At 34.7% G+C, this 18,863-nt stretch overlaps 2 protein-coding genes across 2 annotated transcripts in view; one reads left to right on the plus strand and one right to left on the minus strand.

Annotated features, from left to right (window-relative positions):
* Positions 1-13,346, minus strand: part of LOC107738361 (nuclear factor of activated T-cells 5-like) — a 36,919-nt gene extending 23,573 nt beyond the window's left edge. Inside the window, exon 1 of the mRNA XM_016550110.1 lies at positions 13,054-13,346. Coding sequence (XP_016405596.1) covers positions 13,054-13,126 — 73 coding nt within the window. The 5' untranslated portion in view covers positions 13,127-13,346. The remainder of the gene's footprint in view (positions 1-13,053) is intronic.
* A 3,155-nt stretch (positions 13,347-16,501) lies between these two features.
* LOC107738362 (26S proteasome non-ATPase regulatory subunit 7-like) overlaps positions 16,502-18,863 on the plus strand; it is a 12,052-nt gene continuing 9,690 nt past the window's right edge. Inside the window, exons 1-4 of the mRNA XM_016550111.1 lie at positions 16,502-16,679; positions 17,358-17,449; positions 17,530-17,622; positions 17,751-17,848. Coding sequence (XP_016405597.1) covers positions 16,606-16,679; positions 17,358-17,449; positions 17,530-17,622; positions 17,751-17,848 — 357 coding nt within the window. The 5' untranslated portion in view covers positions 16,502-16,605. The remainder of the gene's footprint in view (positions 16,680-17,357; positions 17,450-17,529; positions 17,623-17,750; positions 17,849-18,863) is intronic.

Genomic DNA, 18,863 nt, shown 5'->3' on the forward strand with positions numbered 1-18,863 from the left:
AACTTTATACATTTTTCTGTATTGCTTTATTTCATTTAAATGGTCAGTTATTTTTCTTATAAGAAAAAAGTTATTAAACCCGTTATACTGTATTATGACAGCACTTTTTTAAAACTAAATTTCAATATCGTGATAATACCGTATACCGTGATAAAAGCATTAGCAATTAATCGCAACATGAAAATTTGATACCGGCATATCCCTAATTGTGATACCATCAATCAAACTCATTGTCACGATGAAATGAACATGGGATTTTTACAATAAATGACTAAATTCTTTTTAAGAGATCTAAAGAAGATTTAAGAGATTTTAAGAGATCGTTTTCATGTTTCATGCTTTAGTCAAAAGGATCTTTTTAACAAATGCTAACAGAAACAATAGTCAAGGTCAGAGCACAAGAACACTGATAGATGAAACAGAGATGCAAGCAAAATCTGTAGTCACACATTCAGAGAAAAAAAGTTATTAAAGTCAGACAACAAATGTCACATTGTGCTCTAACATGGGTCCAAGCAGAGAGAGTGAATGCTGTTTCATTAAGTGATAGCACAGCCAGCGTCCACTTCATCCGTTTAACCTCTGGACCGCTGTAGTCTGCCCCGTCCCACGAGGGCAATAGATAATGAGAACATCCGAGGGCAACAAAAAACATGGCCAAGAAGAAGCCAGAAGAACACTATCAAACCAGCTACATTATTAGTCTAGTGTCAATTGCGCTGGCCTAAACAATGGCCTAACCTTGAGGCAGGCATGAAGAGGGACTTTACAGACCAACCTGGGACAGGGTGGAGGAACGGAGTGTACCGTAAGGAGGATGTTTGTTTCATTCTGCGTGCCACCACATGCTTCCCATTACATGTAGGCTAATGTATTCCATTCCATACACTCTTAAAAATTAAGGTTCCAAAAGGGGTTTGCCATTAAAGAACCATTTTTTTTGCGTGAAAAGCATAATCTAAAGAACCTTTTGTGCAATGGAAAGATTCCATGGATGTTAAAGGTTCTTCTTGGAACCATCCATGCCAATAAAGAACCTTTATACTGTATTTGTGTACTGTATATTTCTGTGGTGCTTTGGATCCAAGGGACGTTGCCAGAGGAGCTAATTGAATGTGGGAATGAGGATGGTTCTCAATGGCCTTTTTCCTGATTGTGTAGCCAGATAAACCAACCTCTATTCAGCTTTCCACAGACACAGAGACTAGAGGAAAGAATAAAGCCGCCTCCTATCATCATAAGTGGATGAAGTTTGCCAAGTTTCCACTTTTTGTCTGTTTCTGTTTATATTGGCCACTCATATCTGGCAAAAAAAGAAACACACAAATTTGAAATGTGTCTTCAGAATGTCCTCCTCATGGACCTGCTGTCTATCAAGTTTTGTCAGCAAAATGTTTCGTGTACTAGATGGTACACACAGTACTAAAGATTATGCAAAAAGGACAATACAATTCAAACTCGATGGAAATCCATATGCTAAATTGATGTCGGAGCAGTGAAGGATTCAAAAAACAAAAGAATTTTGATTCTATATCAGTGCACACTTCTGGAGTCATTTGGGTGCCTTGGGTATCTCTGAAAAAAGTATACACATTCTTTTTAAGAGTACTTATTAGGCTACGTAAATAACACTTTAAAAAAGTGAAAGTTGGTTTATTTGTTTGCATTTATATTAAATGCAGCTTGAGTGTTTAAGTAGGACTTAGGTACATCTTTTTGTGTAATTTCATAATTCTATAGTTTTTGAAAATGTACTGACAAGTGTACTGACAAGCATTTATGACAAACTAAAACATATCTATTAAAACTTGTATATCATGTATTTACATTTGTATGCAATTTTGTACATTTACAGTATATTCAATTAACATGCAATTACATTTCTGAAAACATTACAATCATTTCACATTTAAGTATATTATTTCCTAAATAAATACTCTTTTTAAAAGCATGCTGAAGTATACTTTTTTCACAAGGTTATACTATCTGAGCATGACCTTTGACCTCTTGAATCTTAGAAATGTGGTATACTTTGTACTGAATTCATGATAAAAATAATGCAAACACTACCTGCTCTATATTTAATGTTGCATATTTGTTTTAAAGGGGTCATATGATGCTGCTAAAAAGAACATTATTTTGTGTATTTGGTGTAATGAAATGTGTTTATGCGGTTTAAAGTAAAAAAAACACATTATTTTCCACATACTGTACATTATTGTTTCTCCTCTATGCCCCGCCTTCTGAAACGCGTCGATTTTTACAAAACTAATCGGTCTGAAAAGCGAGGTGTGCTCTGATTAGCCAGCTATCCAGTGCGTTGTGATTGACCACTTTTATAAAGAATATCTCTTTGGATTTGAGACTTTAGTCTTTGCAAATTTACAGATCTTCTTTATGCACCAAGAGCTTGTAACACTCCAAAGAGAAAGGAAAAAATGAAATCGCATCATATGACCCCTTTAAGAACCGAAGGGGAAGTACATAAACTGCAACATGAAGTGTGAATTCACCTGAGGTGACATTTGTGAGAAGCCGCTCTAGCTCTCAGCAGTGTGTTTTTAGCACAGAAACAAGTCTGTGTCTGCTGTGTTTACCAGCAGCTTCACAGGACGGTGGAGCAGGGGAAGAAACAGACATTGGGCTCAGATGAAAGCAGGGCCTCAGCGCAGTGAGGAATTCATGCTGTTTACACAAGCATGGCCACTGCACTGACAGCCTCACATGCACACAAACACCCTCACAGACACAAACACAAAGCCATCCAACCCTCGCTGAAAGAGTGACACTCCACATTTAGATCACAGTAAACAATGCAACACATACGCATAGAGAAAGCCATCTAAGAGACCCACATTAACAGCCATTACAAAGTACCAAGATGCAACCATCCACATCATAGCTACGTGCAAAACTAAATATTTAAAAAATCTGAATATGTCAAATCAACCTGGTAAAGGTCAAAACAGTCATGTCAAAGCTGTCAGCTGTGTCAATATCATCATCATGGGATATTTCTCAGTACAAAAATGTGACTATATGCACTGTTGATGTAAAAATAAATATTTGCAATATAAGGTCAATAGGTGTTGATTTACTGCAGCTGTGAGAAATCAGAATTGATGAGTGTTTACAAGTGCGACATGGGCAAGTGTTTCTATCTACCTCCATATGTGGTGTTTACACCTGTATTTTATATATACCACCTGTGATCCGATTACAAAAAAAAATGCATGTTGATAACAGGTGTAAACTATTACACTACTATATATAATGAATATAATCAAAGATGTGTGTGAATTTGATTTATAGGCCCTGATAATGCTAAATGTCTGATTTTACCATTAAAATAGGGCCTGCATTGCACCACTGGAAAATCATTTTATTATATTTTATATTTTATATATAAAATATTAAATGTTTAAAGAAATGTTTAAAATATGTGAAAGTAAGTGACAGTCCCTTTTAAAAAAAAAGTTTACAACTTTTTAAACGTGACAAAGCATATGTGTCTAATATAATTCTGTGTTATTATCAGCTAAGCAAAATCATGAATAATATATTATATATATGTCTATTCTGGTGCCACCATTGTGCAATGGAGGTCAAGACCAAATCCAGATCCTGGTGTAATACCAATTATTATTTTTTTTTTTAAATAAAGAGTACTGTTTATTAACTGTTTATCATGTCTTAGAAGTAATAATACATTTGAAAAAGTTTCCATTTTAACTTTTGGCTTTGTGAGAGTCTTGTATTGTGAGATCAGGAAAGCATGAAAAGCAATGGAAAAATCTGATAAAGATTTTGGATTTTTTTTTTTTAGAGTGAGGTCCAAAAGCCCACAGACAGAAATTAGGGACCTATAAACAGTGCAGATTTTTACATATTTCTTTATTTGGATTTCTTTTTTTTTCTTTTTTTTTTAAATCCTAAAATGGGGTTTTGCTTTCCAAAACACCTTTATTTCCCACTGTTCATCCCTGTTATCTTGTAAGAGAGAGTCCTCAGCTCTGTGCGTTTGTCCTTTGGACTCAGACTAAATCCACACCTTGAGAACATTAATAACATAAGAGGATTCGGCTGGCAATCTAATTAAGGCTGTAGAGTGTCTGCTGATTCATTAGACATGGACAAGGAGAACGCGTCTATTATCACAGCAATGCAACTGGGCAAGAGTCGAGGTTAACTGAAAAATGAAACAAAAGCATCTCACAATTTCAAAATAATAAACTGACACAGGTTTGAAAAAGAACACAACAAACTGTTTTAAGTTAAAGGGATAGTTCAGCCAAAAATGAAAATGCTCTCATCGCTTACTTACCTTCATGTTGCTCCAAACTTGTATGAATTTCTTTATTCTGTGAAACATATAAGAAGATACTCTGAGAACCATACAAGTTTGGAACAACATGAAATAAAGTCAAATAAACAAAGGCATGCTGACATTATGGTAATATTATGGGTTATTTCCATAATAGTGCACTGCACTGATGACGTATTTCTGTAAAGTTAGCATCACCCTTCACCACTTCACTTCACAAAAAACACAATAGGATTTTGCCACTGGCTTTTGGATTATTGCAGAAAATAAGCTCTGTGATCAACAAACGTTTATGATTCTTACACATTTTGTTCATTATGCCAATCTTCACAATGGAAGGAACACAACCTTTATGAATTCTGAAGCCTAAATACAATTGCCATAAGTAAAAAGCTAAACATCTCTTATGAACAAACTACACCACAATCAACATCACTATCATTAAACTTCCGACAACTCCTTCAGTCTTTATCTAAACATTTGAGTTAGAATAGTTTGCAAGAGTGCGATTATATACACAATGAGGCTGTGAATTTACCAGTGCAACATGATGACATTTAACCTCTGTAGTCCCATTTAGCCACATGTCAGCATCTGCCTTTTTCAAGATTAGTAAAAGCTTTAAATATCAAAAGGGGGTGTTACTGATGTATTTTATGTCATTGAATAAATGTAAAATAATAGAAAAAAGATCTGCACACTGTTATTCTCCCTTTATTCAAAATGTTTCGGTCAAAGACCTTCGTCAGGCAAACACACATTGAAAGTGACGTGACACGTGGCCAAGTATGGTTACCCATACTAGGAATTAGTGCTCTGCATTTAACCCATCCTAAGTGCACACACACACAGCAGTGAACACACACACATCGTGAACACACACCCGGAGCAGTGGGCAGCCATTTTTTTCGTCCCTACCGGTACGAGACTCGAACCCGCAACCTTTGGGTTACGAGTCCGACTCTCTAACCACTAGGCCACATTTCCCCAGACATTTGAATTGAATAAATGTAAAAAAATATTTTGAGCTTGTGATAACCACAGATCTTATTTCAGGCATTTAACCAAAAACCCATTCAAAAAACCCATTGACTTCAGGATGTTGTAACCAGAAGTGCTAAAATGCTAACTTGTTTCCGGGGTTTTGGTTTTAAACCTACTGGAGATAAAAATCACGGATTATGTGTCGGTGACAAAGCTTTTGAACTTTGACCAAGAGTGACACATGACGTGTGGTTTAAAGGGATAATTCACCCCAAAATGAAAATTCTGTCATTAATTACTCACCCTCATGTCGTTCCAAACCTGTAAGACCTCCGTTCATCTTCGGAACACAAATTAAGATATTTTTGATGGAATCGGACAGCTCTCTGACCCTTCCATAGACAGCAAGGGTCCTTACACGATCAAGGCCCAGAAACATAGCAAGGACATCGGTAAAATAATCCATGTGACATCAGGTGTTCAACCGTAATTTTACGCAAATAAACAAAGGCATGCTGACATTATGGTAATATTATGGGTTATTTCCATAATAGTGCACTGCAGTGATGACGTATTTCTGTAAAGTTAGCATCACCCTTCACCACTTCACTTCACAAAAAACACAATAGGATTTTGCCACTGGCTTTTGGATTATTGCAGAAAATAAGCTCTGTGATCAACAAACGTTTATGATTCTTACACATTTTGTTCATTATGCCAATCTTCACAATGGAAGGAACACAACCTTTATGAATTCTGAAGCCTAAATACAATTGCCATAAGTAAAAAGCTAAACATCTCTTATGAACAAACTACACCACAATCAACATCACTATCATTAAACTTCCGACAACTCCTTCAGTCTTTATCTAAACATTTGAGTTAGAATAGTTTGCAAGAGTGCGATTATATACACAATGAGGCTGTGAATTTACCAGTGCAACATGATGACATTTAACCTCTGTAGTCCCATTTAGCCACATGTCAGCATCTGCCTTTTTCAAGATTAGTAAAAGCTTTAAATATCAAAAGGGGGTGTTACTGATGTATTTTATGTCATTGAATAAATGTAAAATAATAGAAAAAAGATCTGCACACTGTTATTCTCCCTTTATTCAAAATGTTTCGGTCAAAGACCTTCGTCAGGCAAACACACATTGAAAGTGACGTGACACGTGGCCAAGTATGGTTACCCATACTAGGAATTAGTGCTCTGCATTTAACCCATCCTAAGTGCACACACACACAGCAGTGAACACACACACATCGTGAACACACACCCGGAGCAGTGGGCAGCCATTTTTTTCGTCCCTACCGGTACGAGACTCGAACCCGCAACCTTTGGGTTACGAGTCCGACTCTCTAACCACTAGGCCACATTTCCCCAGACATTTGAATTGAATAAATGTAAAAAAATATTTTGAGCTTGTGATAACCACAGATCTTATTTCAGGCATTTAACCAAAAACCCATTCAAAAAACCCATTGACTTCAGGATGTTGTAACCAGAAGTGCTAAAATGCTAACTTGTTTCCGGGGTTTTGGTTTTAAACCTACTGGAGATAAAAATCACGGATTATGTGTCGGTGACAAAGCTTTTGAACTTTGACCAAGAGTGACACATGACGTGTGGTTTAAAGGGATAATTCACCCCAAAATGAAAATTCTGTCATTAATTACTCACCCTCATGTCGTTCCAAACCTGTAAGACCTCCGTTCATCTTCGGAACACAAATTAAGATATTTTTGATGGAATCGGACAGCTCTCTGACCCTTCCATAGACAGCAAGGGTCCTTACACGATCAAGGCCCAGAAACATAGCAAGGACATCGGTAAAATAATCCATGTGACATCAGGTGTTCAACCGTAATTTTACGAAGCTACGAGAATACTTGTGCGCAAAAGACTTTATTCAACAATTTGTCTCCTCCGTAGCACCCTAGCGCCATTTTGGAGAGTATCCACTGAACGTAAATTGCGTATGCTGTTTTGTGTCAGCTGCATCAAGCGGATACGCGGTTTACGTCGTTTATGCTTTGATTTGAACGAAAACAACGTATCCGCGTCACGCAGCTGACACAAAACAGCATACGCAATTTACGTTCAGTGGATACTCTCCAAAATGGCACCAGGGTGGAGACAAATTGTTGAATAAAGTCGTTTTTTTTTCTTTTGTGCTCAAAAAGTATTCTCGTAGCTTCGTAAAATTACGGTTGAACCCCAGATGACACATGGATTATTTTACCGATCTCCTTGCTACATTTCTGGACCTTGATCGTGTAAGGACCCTTGCTGTCTATGGAAGGGTCAGAGAGTTCTCAGATTCCATCAAAAATATCTTAATTTGTGTTCCGAAGATGAACAGAGGTCATGCTCCAAATACTGAAATGGCTATAAAAAAAGTGAATTAAATTCCTTTTATTGTCTTTGTAAATTGTTCTAAAGTGTAAGTGGGAGCTTTTTTGTTGTTGTTGCTTTTGTTTTGTATTTTTACCATTTTTATTCATCTCAGATTCTAAAATAGCTTTTAGCTATAACTTTTAAATGTTTATCTTTTTATTTTAAATCCTTATCCAGTAGTCATAAGTGAATAGCAAGGATATTATCATTAACTAAAACTATTAAAAATGCTTAATTACTTAAAATAAAATAAACATTAACTGAAATAAAATCATTAAAATATATATATATATATATATATGTTTTAACTTTTTTTATTTTAGCTAGTTGCCAAGGCAACATATCTCATTTTCGTTTAGTTGAAGTTGAAGTACTAAAATAACTAAAACTAAATAAACTAAAACTTATAAAATTAGATAAAACTAAAAACTATAGACATACAGTATTTTAAAAAATGGATAAAACCTTAACTAAAATAGATTTGATCTCATTTAAAATAGTCCTAGTGTGACAAATATTTTTTTGAAAAGAAAAATGTTCCATGTAATATCTCAAAATACTTAATGGTATATTAAAATAGTTTGAGATTCATTATAACGTGACTTTACTGGACACATATAGAGAAGCTTACAGTCTATGTCATTGACTCTATAGCATGTGACCATGGACCACAAAAGCAGTCATAAGGGTCGATTTTTCGAAATTGAGATGTATACATCATCTGAAAGCTGAATAAATAAGCTTTCCATTGATGTATGGTTTGTTATGACAATATTATATATAGGACAATATTTGGCCGAGATACAACTATTTGAAAATCTGGAATCTGAGGGTGCAAAAAAATCAAAATATTGAGAAAATCGACTTAAGACTGGTTTTGTGCTCCAGGGTCACATATATGTAGGGAACGCAGGGCGCTAATCCAGTGAATGAAAACAGGATTTGCCTCTATAGAAAACAGTGATCAGCAGCATGGAAATAATCAGACTCTTGGCTGCAAATCAATCCCACATCGCACAGCCACTCAAGCTGGACAATGTGTTTTCAAAGCAGTGCCCCCTCCGCTCACATACCAAACAACAGCTTGCTAAAAATAAATTCACGAGCCACATCTCCAGGGCGTTTTGCCATCCTTCTGGGAATGCGCAGCCATATGCTTAGCTCCATCTCATCCTCGCTGTCGTCCCCGTCACATGACACACGAGCTCATTAGCCAGTCCACACAGCAAGGACGCACGCGGAAGGGGAAACAACAATGTGAAAAGGTCAACTGCAGATGTCAGAGAGTGACGGGAATACTGAAAGAGCGAGCACGTGAAATGAGGGAACAAAACTGGCTTTAAACTTTTAAATTTAAATTTAACTACTTTAAATAAGCTCATTAGACAGATTGCCTGTTTCCCAAAGCCCCCTTCCACTTTTTTAACTCTCACGCCAGTACTGCTAGACTTCATCTTTTTTTTTTTTTTTACTTTCTAATGCTTGTACAATTACTCTACAAGCAGTTTCATGACATTATAATAACTGAGAGACTACATTAACTACATGGAATAATAGATGTCACACTACAGAACTGTTTAGGAAGGCGATTACGATGATCTCACAATCATGGAAAATCTAGAAATATCAGAAAAAAAAAAAAAACTGTGATGTACAGGCCTGAAAAAAAAAAATAGACATTAATATCTTTAAAAAGTCACTGAATTTCTAAAGTGAATATGACCTTTTCTGTTAGGGATGTAACGATTAACTGCGAGCCAATTTCACTAAGAAATGTGCAGCATTTTGTCCAAGCAATAATAAAAGGACACATTTAATTTATAATTTGTCTTAAATCTCATTTTGTAAAAAAAAAAAAAATCGTGAATCGAATCGAATCGTGAAATCAAAACCGTGAATCGAATCGTGAGTTGAGTGAATCGTTACATCCCTATTTTCTATTAATGTTCATCTAAAAATTTTGTCAGATAGAAATTGTTCTTTGTGCGCTGGATGTAAAAATATAAATATTTGTTAAAATGTGTAAAATGTTTCTTTTAAATCCTTATCCAGTAATCATAAGTCAATAGCAGGGTTATTTTCATTAACTAAACAAAATAATTATATTATTATTATTATTATTATTAATTGATTAAAAAATACATAAATAAAAATAGAAAATGCCAAAACACACAGCAAATTTAAAATGAAATAAAAAAAGATGTAAAACTAAAAACTCAAACTCAAAACTTAAACTGTAAAAAAAAAATATAGACATATAAAAAACGAATAAAAATGACAAAAACACACAATTGAAAGGAAATCAGAAAATGTCAAAATATATCCTAATTCAAAATATCAACAAAAACTATCATCGTATATCAGATTTTAAAATAACACTAGACATAACAACAACAAAAAAAAGACATGGAAAAATCATATATAAATTAAATTAATTTCAAAGAAAATTGTAAAAAATGAAAGAAAAAATTAGGTTATAGTAAAAAGTTTCTTTTTCACATATACACTTTAACCTAAAATAAAAATAACCATATATAAACTATACAAATAGTCCCTCTGCTTTCCTTGCAAAATGACCAGCTTCCACCGTTGGACCGTCACGCTCCTGAGATCTGATCCTCCAAAACCTAACTTGACAATTATTATTCACAGTCATCATCTCATTTAAAAGTGAAATAAATAGTGAAAAGGAAAAAGTCTGGCGACTATTCATGTTAACCTGGTTTTTAACCCTGTTACTGTGTAACCTTGTGCTCACCTCTGATATCTGGCCAGAGGAAGTGGATATGGAGGTTGTTCATTTAATACTCTAGACCAGAGGTCTTCAACCACATTCAGGCTAAAGACCTTTTTCTTGGCTAGAGAGACGCAACAGGTGTTACATATCATATCAAATGTTGTATTCACATATTTGTTATGATGCTTAAAAAAGCAAAGCCATTTGCCAATATTGATGTACAGAGTCATATGCAGTACATACTACAGTACATTTTCATCGGAATAAATACATTTTATTGACAATGGAGCTGAACTTGAGCTTCTTAACTTTTGTTGAAGTACTGACTTCCTGCAGAAAAAAGACACATTAACTGTATAACTGCAAGACGTTTATTAAGAAAAACGGGTAACACATCATTACTTGGACAACTGAAATCAACGTCTAAGTGTAGCTGAAAAAAATGGTCAAGAATAGCTAATCAACGCTTTGACTATGAAACAACAATAACAACAGCAGCGGCGGCCAGCAGACTATTCCCAAGAATTGCAAATGAGATTAGGCTGTCTTACGTAACATGTGCGACTAAAGCCCAGATTCAGGATACTACACACCTAGCAGTAACACTCGTCACTGACCAAAACATCTAATAAGATGAAAATCTACGTCAAATCACTGGGCAAATTAAAATCTAGGACTGTGGCCTCTCTGTAAGGCTGACATGTCCAATGCAAACAACACAAAGAACATCTAATGCGCAGGAAATGAAACATGCACCAACAGAGGATCTCAGAGAGAGGGGTGTATTTCACGAGAAAGCTGCTCATAATAACGGTCTAAGTATGAGAACAATGTTTGAGCCACCGCAGCGAGGGCTTCAGCGGGAGTTTGAGCTACTCCCAGTTTGTGTTAATAGAAAGTGCTGCTTTTTCATATTGTTCAGGCCAGTGTTCTTATTGTTAACTTAAACCTAAAACTATTAAATTTGATTTAAAAAAAAACTATTTCAGTTCATTGAAATAAAGCTGAGATAAATAATATTACACAAAAAAAGTTGCATTTAAAATGAAACACTTAAATGAAAATTAGAAATAACTGAGATAAATAAGATGAAGACCAATATTACTTAAAGTAAAACTGGAATAAAAACTGAAATATATATTTTTTAAAAACTTCAAAAAATAAAATAAAAATTAAATATGCACACATAAAAATGAAAGCTTAATATTGATACTATATATTAGGGCTGTGCAATATATGGAAATTATCGAAATATCGCAAATGTACATATCGCAATATGCATATTGCTACAGCTTGCAATATTTGGGGCCATGAACAAAAGAAAAAGAGAAAATCACTCACTGCTCTTACCTAAATAACTTTTGTAGCTTAAATACGAATCAGTGCATATTGAATTCAAAGAGTAAATTCTAAGCAGTTTTTTATTTTTCCTTTTTATTATTCAGTTCCTAAACTCATGTTAAAATGATTACTATATATATATATATAAATAAACACAAATGCATAATATGTCTGTATACTAAAATAAGACTGGTTTAGACATTAACATTCACTTACTTAGTAAATTAACTTAAAAATAATAGTTCCAAAAGGGGTTTTTCACAGCGATGCCATTTTTGGTTCCCAACATTTCCCAGTAAACAGTTATTAAAATCACTGTTTTTTTCTTAGTGTAAAGAACATTTTTTATAATTTAAAGAACCTTTTTCCACTATAAGGAACCTGCACTGGAAAGATTCCATGAATGTTAAAGGTTCTTCATGAAACCATCAATGCCAATAAAGAACATTTACTTTCACAAGCATTGGCTTTTCTCATAAACACCTTCAAAAATGTCATATTGACTCCCTTTAGACCTTTCTATTTTAGCTTTCAACCATTGTATGAATCTCTGTGAAACAACAGAAGTTCTCTGATGTCCAAGGTTTCCATAAGAAGAGTTAATTTCCCTATAACCAAAGGAGACACAACATGCACTGAAGCATTGTGTACGAAACATCGATGACAGTAAAACAAAATGAGGATGAAAGTTTGCTCTCCTTTTTCTAAAAGAACAGGCTGATTATATATTCTACACAATTATACTTTCTTATTACACAGTGTTTGGCACACAGCAGATGGGGCCATGTAGAACATGTCAAGCTCCATCAGGAGGTTCATTAACCATGTCTGAATGTCTAATGAACTTAAATATTACTCAGCCATTCACTCCATCAGAGATATTTATAAACCAAATAAAGAGTGATATGCTGATGTAGGTTACAATACACACCCCGCCCCCTCAAACACACACACACACACACACACAACACAAATGCACACACATGCAATGTGTGTGTATCATCTCACACAATCTCATTTATTTGGTCACCATTTAAACCATTAGCCACTATGTAAACTAACAACAAAACTGCTTGACAGTGCAGAGGGGCATTACACAGACGATCACACACGGGCTGCGTCCCAACTTCTAGTGAGCACTACCTAGACAGCATTTTTGTCTAGGTAGGCAGCGCACTAGGTTTTGGAACACAGCCTGCGCTTGCACGGAGCAGCATATGTACAGTATGAGTAGCGTGCTGGAAAAGTGAGCAGAAAGTGAGTTACCTTTGGAGTAGAGGGACTTGGGCGAATCGAGGTCGATATCCGCGCTAAAGAGCGATGTGAAATCAGAGGGCATCGCAGTGCCTCCGATCCGCCAAGAAAATGACACGGACTTGCTCTTCAAGTGCAGCGCCTAACAAACTGCCATGGTTTAGTTTGGCCGAATCGAAAAACCAAAACAAACGAAAGCCAGGTGCAGAGAAAGCAGGCAGTGACACTTCTGAATGTCATAAATAAAGCGTTTGCGTCGCTCCGTGCTCTTCGTAGTGTGCGCGCGCGTGTGTGTGTGTGTGTGTGTAAACACTCCGCCAGCGAGCGCCACTCTGTTTAGTTTGTCTGTTTCCTCTGCGGCCACGCCCACTCCACGCGTCATCACTTCACAACACTACTGAGCTTACTCTGTCCAAATTTATGGATATTGACGAAAACCGCTCATTGTGTTTAGATCAACCAGAAAAAAATTGTACATCATTTTTTTTAATGAATGTTACCATTCAGAACAGTTTTGGCGAGATTTATCCTTGTACGTCCAAGAGAAAACTGGTTATAGGCTAGTTGTGATTTGACCTCAAAATATGTTTTAATCAGTGTTGGGAAGGTTACTTTGGAAATGTAATAGGTTACAGATTACAAGTTACCCTACTTAAAATGTAATACGTAGTGTAACTTTTCAATTACTTTATTAAATAATGTAACTGACTACATTTGTTTACTTTTTGATTACTTTTCTAAATGTCTAATATTTTCAACTGTTTGTAATTTAATTACATATTTTTTCTTAGTAACTGTAACTGATTACAATTACTTTTATTTTGTAATTAAATTACGTAATTCCGTTACATGTAACTAGTTACTCCCCAACACTGGTTTTAATATAGCCTATTTTGAATCAAAAAGTATATCTGTTAACTTTATGCTAAATCTTATGATTTTATTTGGTAAATTTCATAGGCTATTCATAAAAGTAGAAGAAATAATTATAATCCTTGTTTAAAGGTTTTTATGGTTGTATATGGATACTCTCCAATGTATTGATAGTAAAAAATGTAAAGATACAATTTGCCAAAGAGTTCAAGTTAATTGGAATATTGACATTTTGGTTGTATTTTTTTTTCGTATTCTTGTCAAATTGCATTTTTGTATATTTATATCTGAAATGTAAATTGTAAACCCGATTTTTTTTTTCTAATTATTTATTTGGATGTCTTGTTAGAATTGTACAAGTTTCTGTTTTGTTGTAGTTTCTAATTAAAAAAATAAATAAAAACACTGAGATTAATTAGGCTAGATTAAATCTTAGCTAATAGAACTCAGATCACTTTACCTACCTGGATAAGTTTTTGAATGATAAAGAATAATAAATTCAGTAATATGTTGGAAAGAATTCTGGGGGGAATTCTCCCGTCCAAAAAAAAGTTGTAGAAATGTCTTTTTACTGTGATCCAGTAAACTATAAACATGCAAAGTTCAATGACAGTATTTCACCAAGGGGCTCCTTTTGTCATCACTGTAAGGATACCTACCTTAATTACCTACTTATTTTGTAATTGTGTTGACTGCAAAGTGATTTGGGTTGACATTTCTAATTTTGTTAAAAGGAATTCATTATCGAACGTCTGCAACAAGGAAAGTTGTAAAAAAAATAAAAATAAAAAAAATAAAAAACGGAGGGACTCATGCAACTAATACAAAAAGTTCAAGCAGTCACCGATGCTCCAGAAGGAAACACGATGCATTAAGATCCAGGGGTGTAAACTTTTGAACAGAATGAAAATGTGTATATTTTTCTTATTTTGCCTAAATATCACATATTCTTTCATTTAGTACTGCTCTTCAGAAGCTACAGAAGATACTTGCATGTTTCCAGAAGACAAAATAAGTTCAATTTACCCTGATCTTCAAACTATCTTCTCCACGCAGGCTCATAATGCATTGTTTTTTCTTCTGGAGCATCAGTGACCATTTGAACCTTTTGTAATAGTTGCATGTAAGTCCCTCAGTTGTCCTCAGTGAGAAAAGATGCATCTCAAAATCCTACATTCTATATTAGTGAAAGATGTTCAGGATCTTTGTGAGAAAACAAACCTGTGTGTTTGTGTTCAACAAAGCGCCCAATCAGTGTCTAGGAATCACGCCATCATGTCAGTGATGTTCCTGGGAAAAATTAAACCATTATTGTCTAGAGACAACGCGAGCTGTGAGGACCGTTTGACACTGACACATGATTCATGTTCAGCATAGACTCACTATTGTCCTCACACAATGAACGTTAATATCAGGGTTGTGTGCTAGTCAGAACTGAATTAAGAATGCTTTTAAAATCCCAATTCAATTCCTGGATTTGAAATGAGGCAGAGAATTTTTGAGGAACAGAATTCCATTTCGAATTTGAATGTAAGGAAGTACAGCATTTAAAATCAACTGAAATTCAAATAATGTTAAAAAAATCATAGAGTTTGACTGTAATTGTCAACAAGAAAAGCTTGTCCATACAAACTTTAAATGTGTGAAAGTTTTATAGTTTAAAAGCCTTGAGGAGATGATGTAAGCAGCTGTTAATAAAGAATAATTAATTAATTGTATTACAGGATTGTATCATTATATATCCTGAGTATGAAAAAGAAACAAGTGAGATTATCTGATGATCACAATTGTTTAATAATTGACAGATCATCAGAAAAGCTACATTGAATAATCATTAATAACTCTCCTTTATAATACGTCTTGAGATATATCTCCATATGATTTGTTGTTAGTTGTCTTTCATATTAATACCAGGTTACTGTAGGCTACCACAGCAGTGTTAGTCATGCTCACAAAGTCCACTCAATTTGTGTATCACAATTACTTTAAAATTACATTTGACAAATTTCCAAAAGGTCAAGGACCTTAGTGTTTATAGCCCTGCTATCATTTTATCTATCATAGGTCATTCTGAGATGATTCATATCACAACAGTAAATTATTTGCCTCTGTTTACAAACAGATTATGCTGGGATAATTGGCACTTTTTAATTTTGTCAGTACATACAGTATATCAACTTACTATAATAACTGGGACTTCCATTTAACTAACTAACTAACTAACTAACTAACTAACTAAATAAATAAATACTGCTTATGCCTATGCATGAACGTAACACTAAAAAATTCCCACAGAAACAGGATAAACAGCACCATCTTGTGTATAAATGAGCGTTATAAATAATCAAAACAATTACAATGTTTCTGCATTCACCGATAAAAGGATATTGAATATTTTTGTTATTGCGCATTAATTATATCTAAATTGATAGTGTTATATTGTAATGCTCATCTTGGTTTTAGATCAAGAAACTATGCATTTGACGTATTAAAAACACAACGTTGACTTCAATTAAAGATTGTCAGGGTGTAATTCCTCCTCCAGGCCGCTGGGCGCTCGTGTGCTTCACGCTGAAGCGTCCCACATACGAAGCAGAAGCGGAAGAAGCGGCGCAGCGTCCGTCAAACTGGAGTGCTGAACAACAGAAAAGCATTATTTTTTCTTGAAATATTCGGATTTATTGGGTAAAAATGCCGGACTTAGCGGTCGAAAAGGTCGTCGTTCATCCCTTGGTGCTATTGAGTGTCGTGGACCATTTTAACAGGTAAATCTGAGTGTTGTGAAGGTGCTCTAGTGAAACTGTTAACTCACTGTCATTATGTGTCAATGAAAGTAGCCGCTACAAGCTAAAGGCTAACTGGATGCAATCACAGTCTGAAATACAATTATGCAAATAAACAATATTTTAAGAATGCTTTAGTTGAATATGTTATATTATGGTGATGCATACCGGCTTAGCTTTATAGCATTTAAAGTTTGTTGTAAAATGTTGTAGAAGCAAGCGGATATCTGACTAACTGCAAGTCAGTTATAAGTCAGCATTATATCACTGATGAAAAATCAACACATAAACTCCAGAATTTTATAATCTATTATAATTGAAATAATAACACGAAATGTTGTGCGCGTTTTCTTTATTATGTACTTTACATTTCTAATGTTGAATCATCCTGTTCTTGATACTGAACCTACTGTGATAAGTAACTTAATGTATGATATATATATATATATATACACACACACATACATACATTTATTGCATATGTCAAGTTATTAACGTTACAGTCATAGCTTTTAAAACAGACACTTTCAGACTAGGTTCGAGTATCATACATGATCTGACACAGCTCATATTCAAAGAGCCATTTGAAGATACCTTCAAAAACAGCGTTGCATTTGTCTATCTTTAGTGTTCTTTGCAAACCTTATCTTTGTTTTGTAGGATTGGTAAGGTTGGCACTCAGAAGCGAGTTGTGGGTGTTCTGCTGGGTTCATGGCATAAGAAAGTGCTTGATGTGTCCAACAGCTTTGCTGGTATGTTTGCAGCTCTTGGTGCAAAATGCACTTCTTTCCAGCTGAAATATAGCTGAAGTAATATTTTAATTGTGTGGCAGTGCCTTTTGATGAGGACGACAAGGATGATTCAGTTTGGTTCCTGGATCATGACTACCTGGAGAATATGTACGGCATGTTCAAGAAAGTGAATGGTAAGATTGCTTTACTATGCACAAGTAAAGAATTGATATCATACATATGCTTTATTGAGTCTGTCATGTCATTGTTATAGAACATGACCTCATGTCCAAGCTCATGGTTTTATTTCTTTCAATTCTAGCTAGGGAGCGAGTAGTTGGATGGTATCACACAGGCCCAAAGCTGCACAAAAATGATATTGCCATAAATGAACTCATGAAACAATACTGCTCTAATTCGGTATGTAATACTGTTTGTTTTACTAATGCTTAGTTTATTTTACACTACAGGTGCATCTCAATAAATTAGAATGTCGTGGAAAAGTTCATTTATTTCAGTAATTCAACTCAAATTGTGAAACATGTGTATTAAATAAATTCAGTGCACACAGACTGAAGTAGTTTAAGTCTTTGGTTCTTTTAATTGTGATGATTTTGGCTCACATTTAACAAAAACCCACCAACTCACTATCTCAACAAATTAGAATACTCCATAAGACCAATAAAAAAAACATTTTGAGTGAATTGTTGGCCTTCTCAAAAGTAAGTTCATTTACTGTACATGTACTCAATAACTTGGTAGGGTCTCCTTCTGCTTTAATTACTGCCTCAATTCGGCGTAGCATGGAGGTGATCAGTTTGTGGCACTACTGAGGTGGTATGGAAGCCCAGGTTTCTTTGACAGTGGCCTTCAGCTCATCTGCATTTTTTGGGCTCTTGTTTCTCATTTTCCTCTTGACAATACCCCATAGATTCTCTATGGGGTTCAGGTCTGGTGAGTTTGCTGGCCAGTCAAGCACATTTAATACACATGTTTCACAATTTGAGTTGAATTACTGAAATAAATGAACTTTTCCACGACATTCTAATTTATTGAGATGCACCTGTATATGTACCAAGCAAGTCATGTTTTAGACTGAAATAAAGATGTATTTTTATTTAGCAATTTCTTAGTAGTAGTAGTATTAAAAATGATGCAAGTAATATATACACTACCAGTCAAAAGTTTTTAGGCAGCAAGATTTTTTATGTTTTTTTTTTTTTTAAAGAATTCTCTTCTGCTCACCAAGCCTGCATTTATTTGATCCAAAATACAGCAAAAGCAGTAATATTGTGAAATATTTTTACTATTTAAAATAACTGCTTTCTATTAAAATATATTTTAAAATGTAATTTATTCCTGCGAGTTCAAAGCTGAATTTTTAGCATCATTACTCCACTCACATGATCCTTCAGAAATCATTCAAATATTCTGA

This window comes from Sinocyclocheilus rhinocerous, unplaced genomic scaffold (genome assembly GCF_001515625.1).
Source record: "Sinocyclocheilus rhinocerous isolate Xijiao unplaced genomic scaffold, SAMN03320098_v1.1 scaffold1065, whole genome shotgun sequence".
NCBI lineage: Eukaryota > Metazoa > Chordata > Actinopteri > Cypriniformes > Cyprinidae > Sinocyclocheilus > Sinocyclocheilus rhinocerous.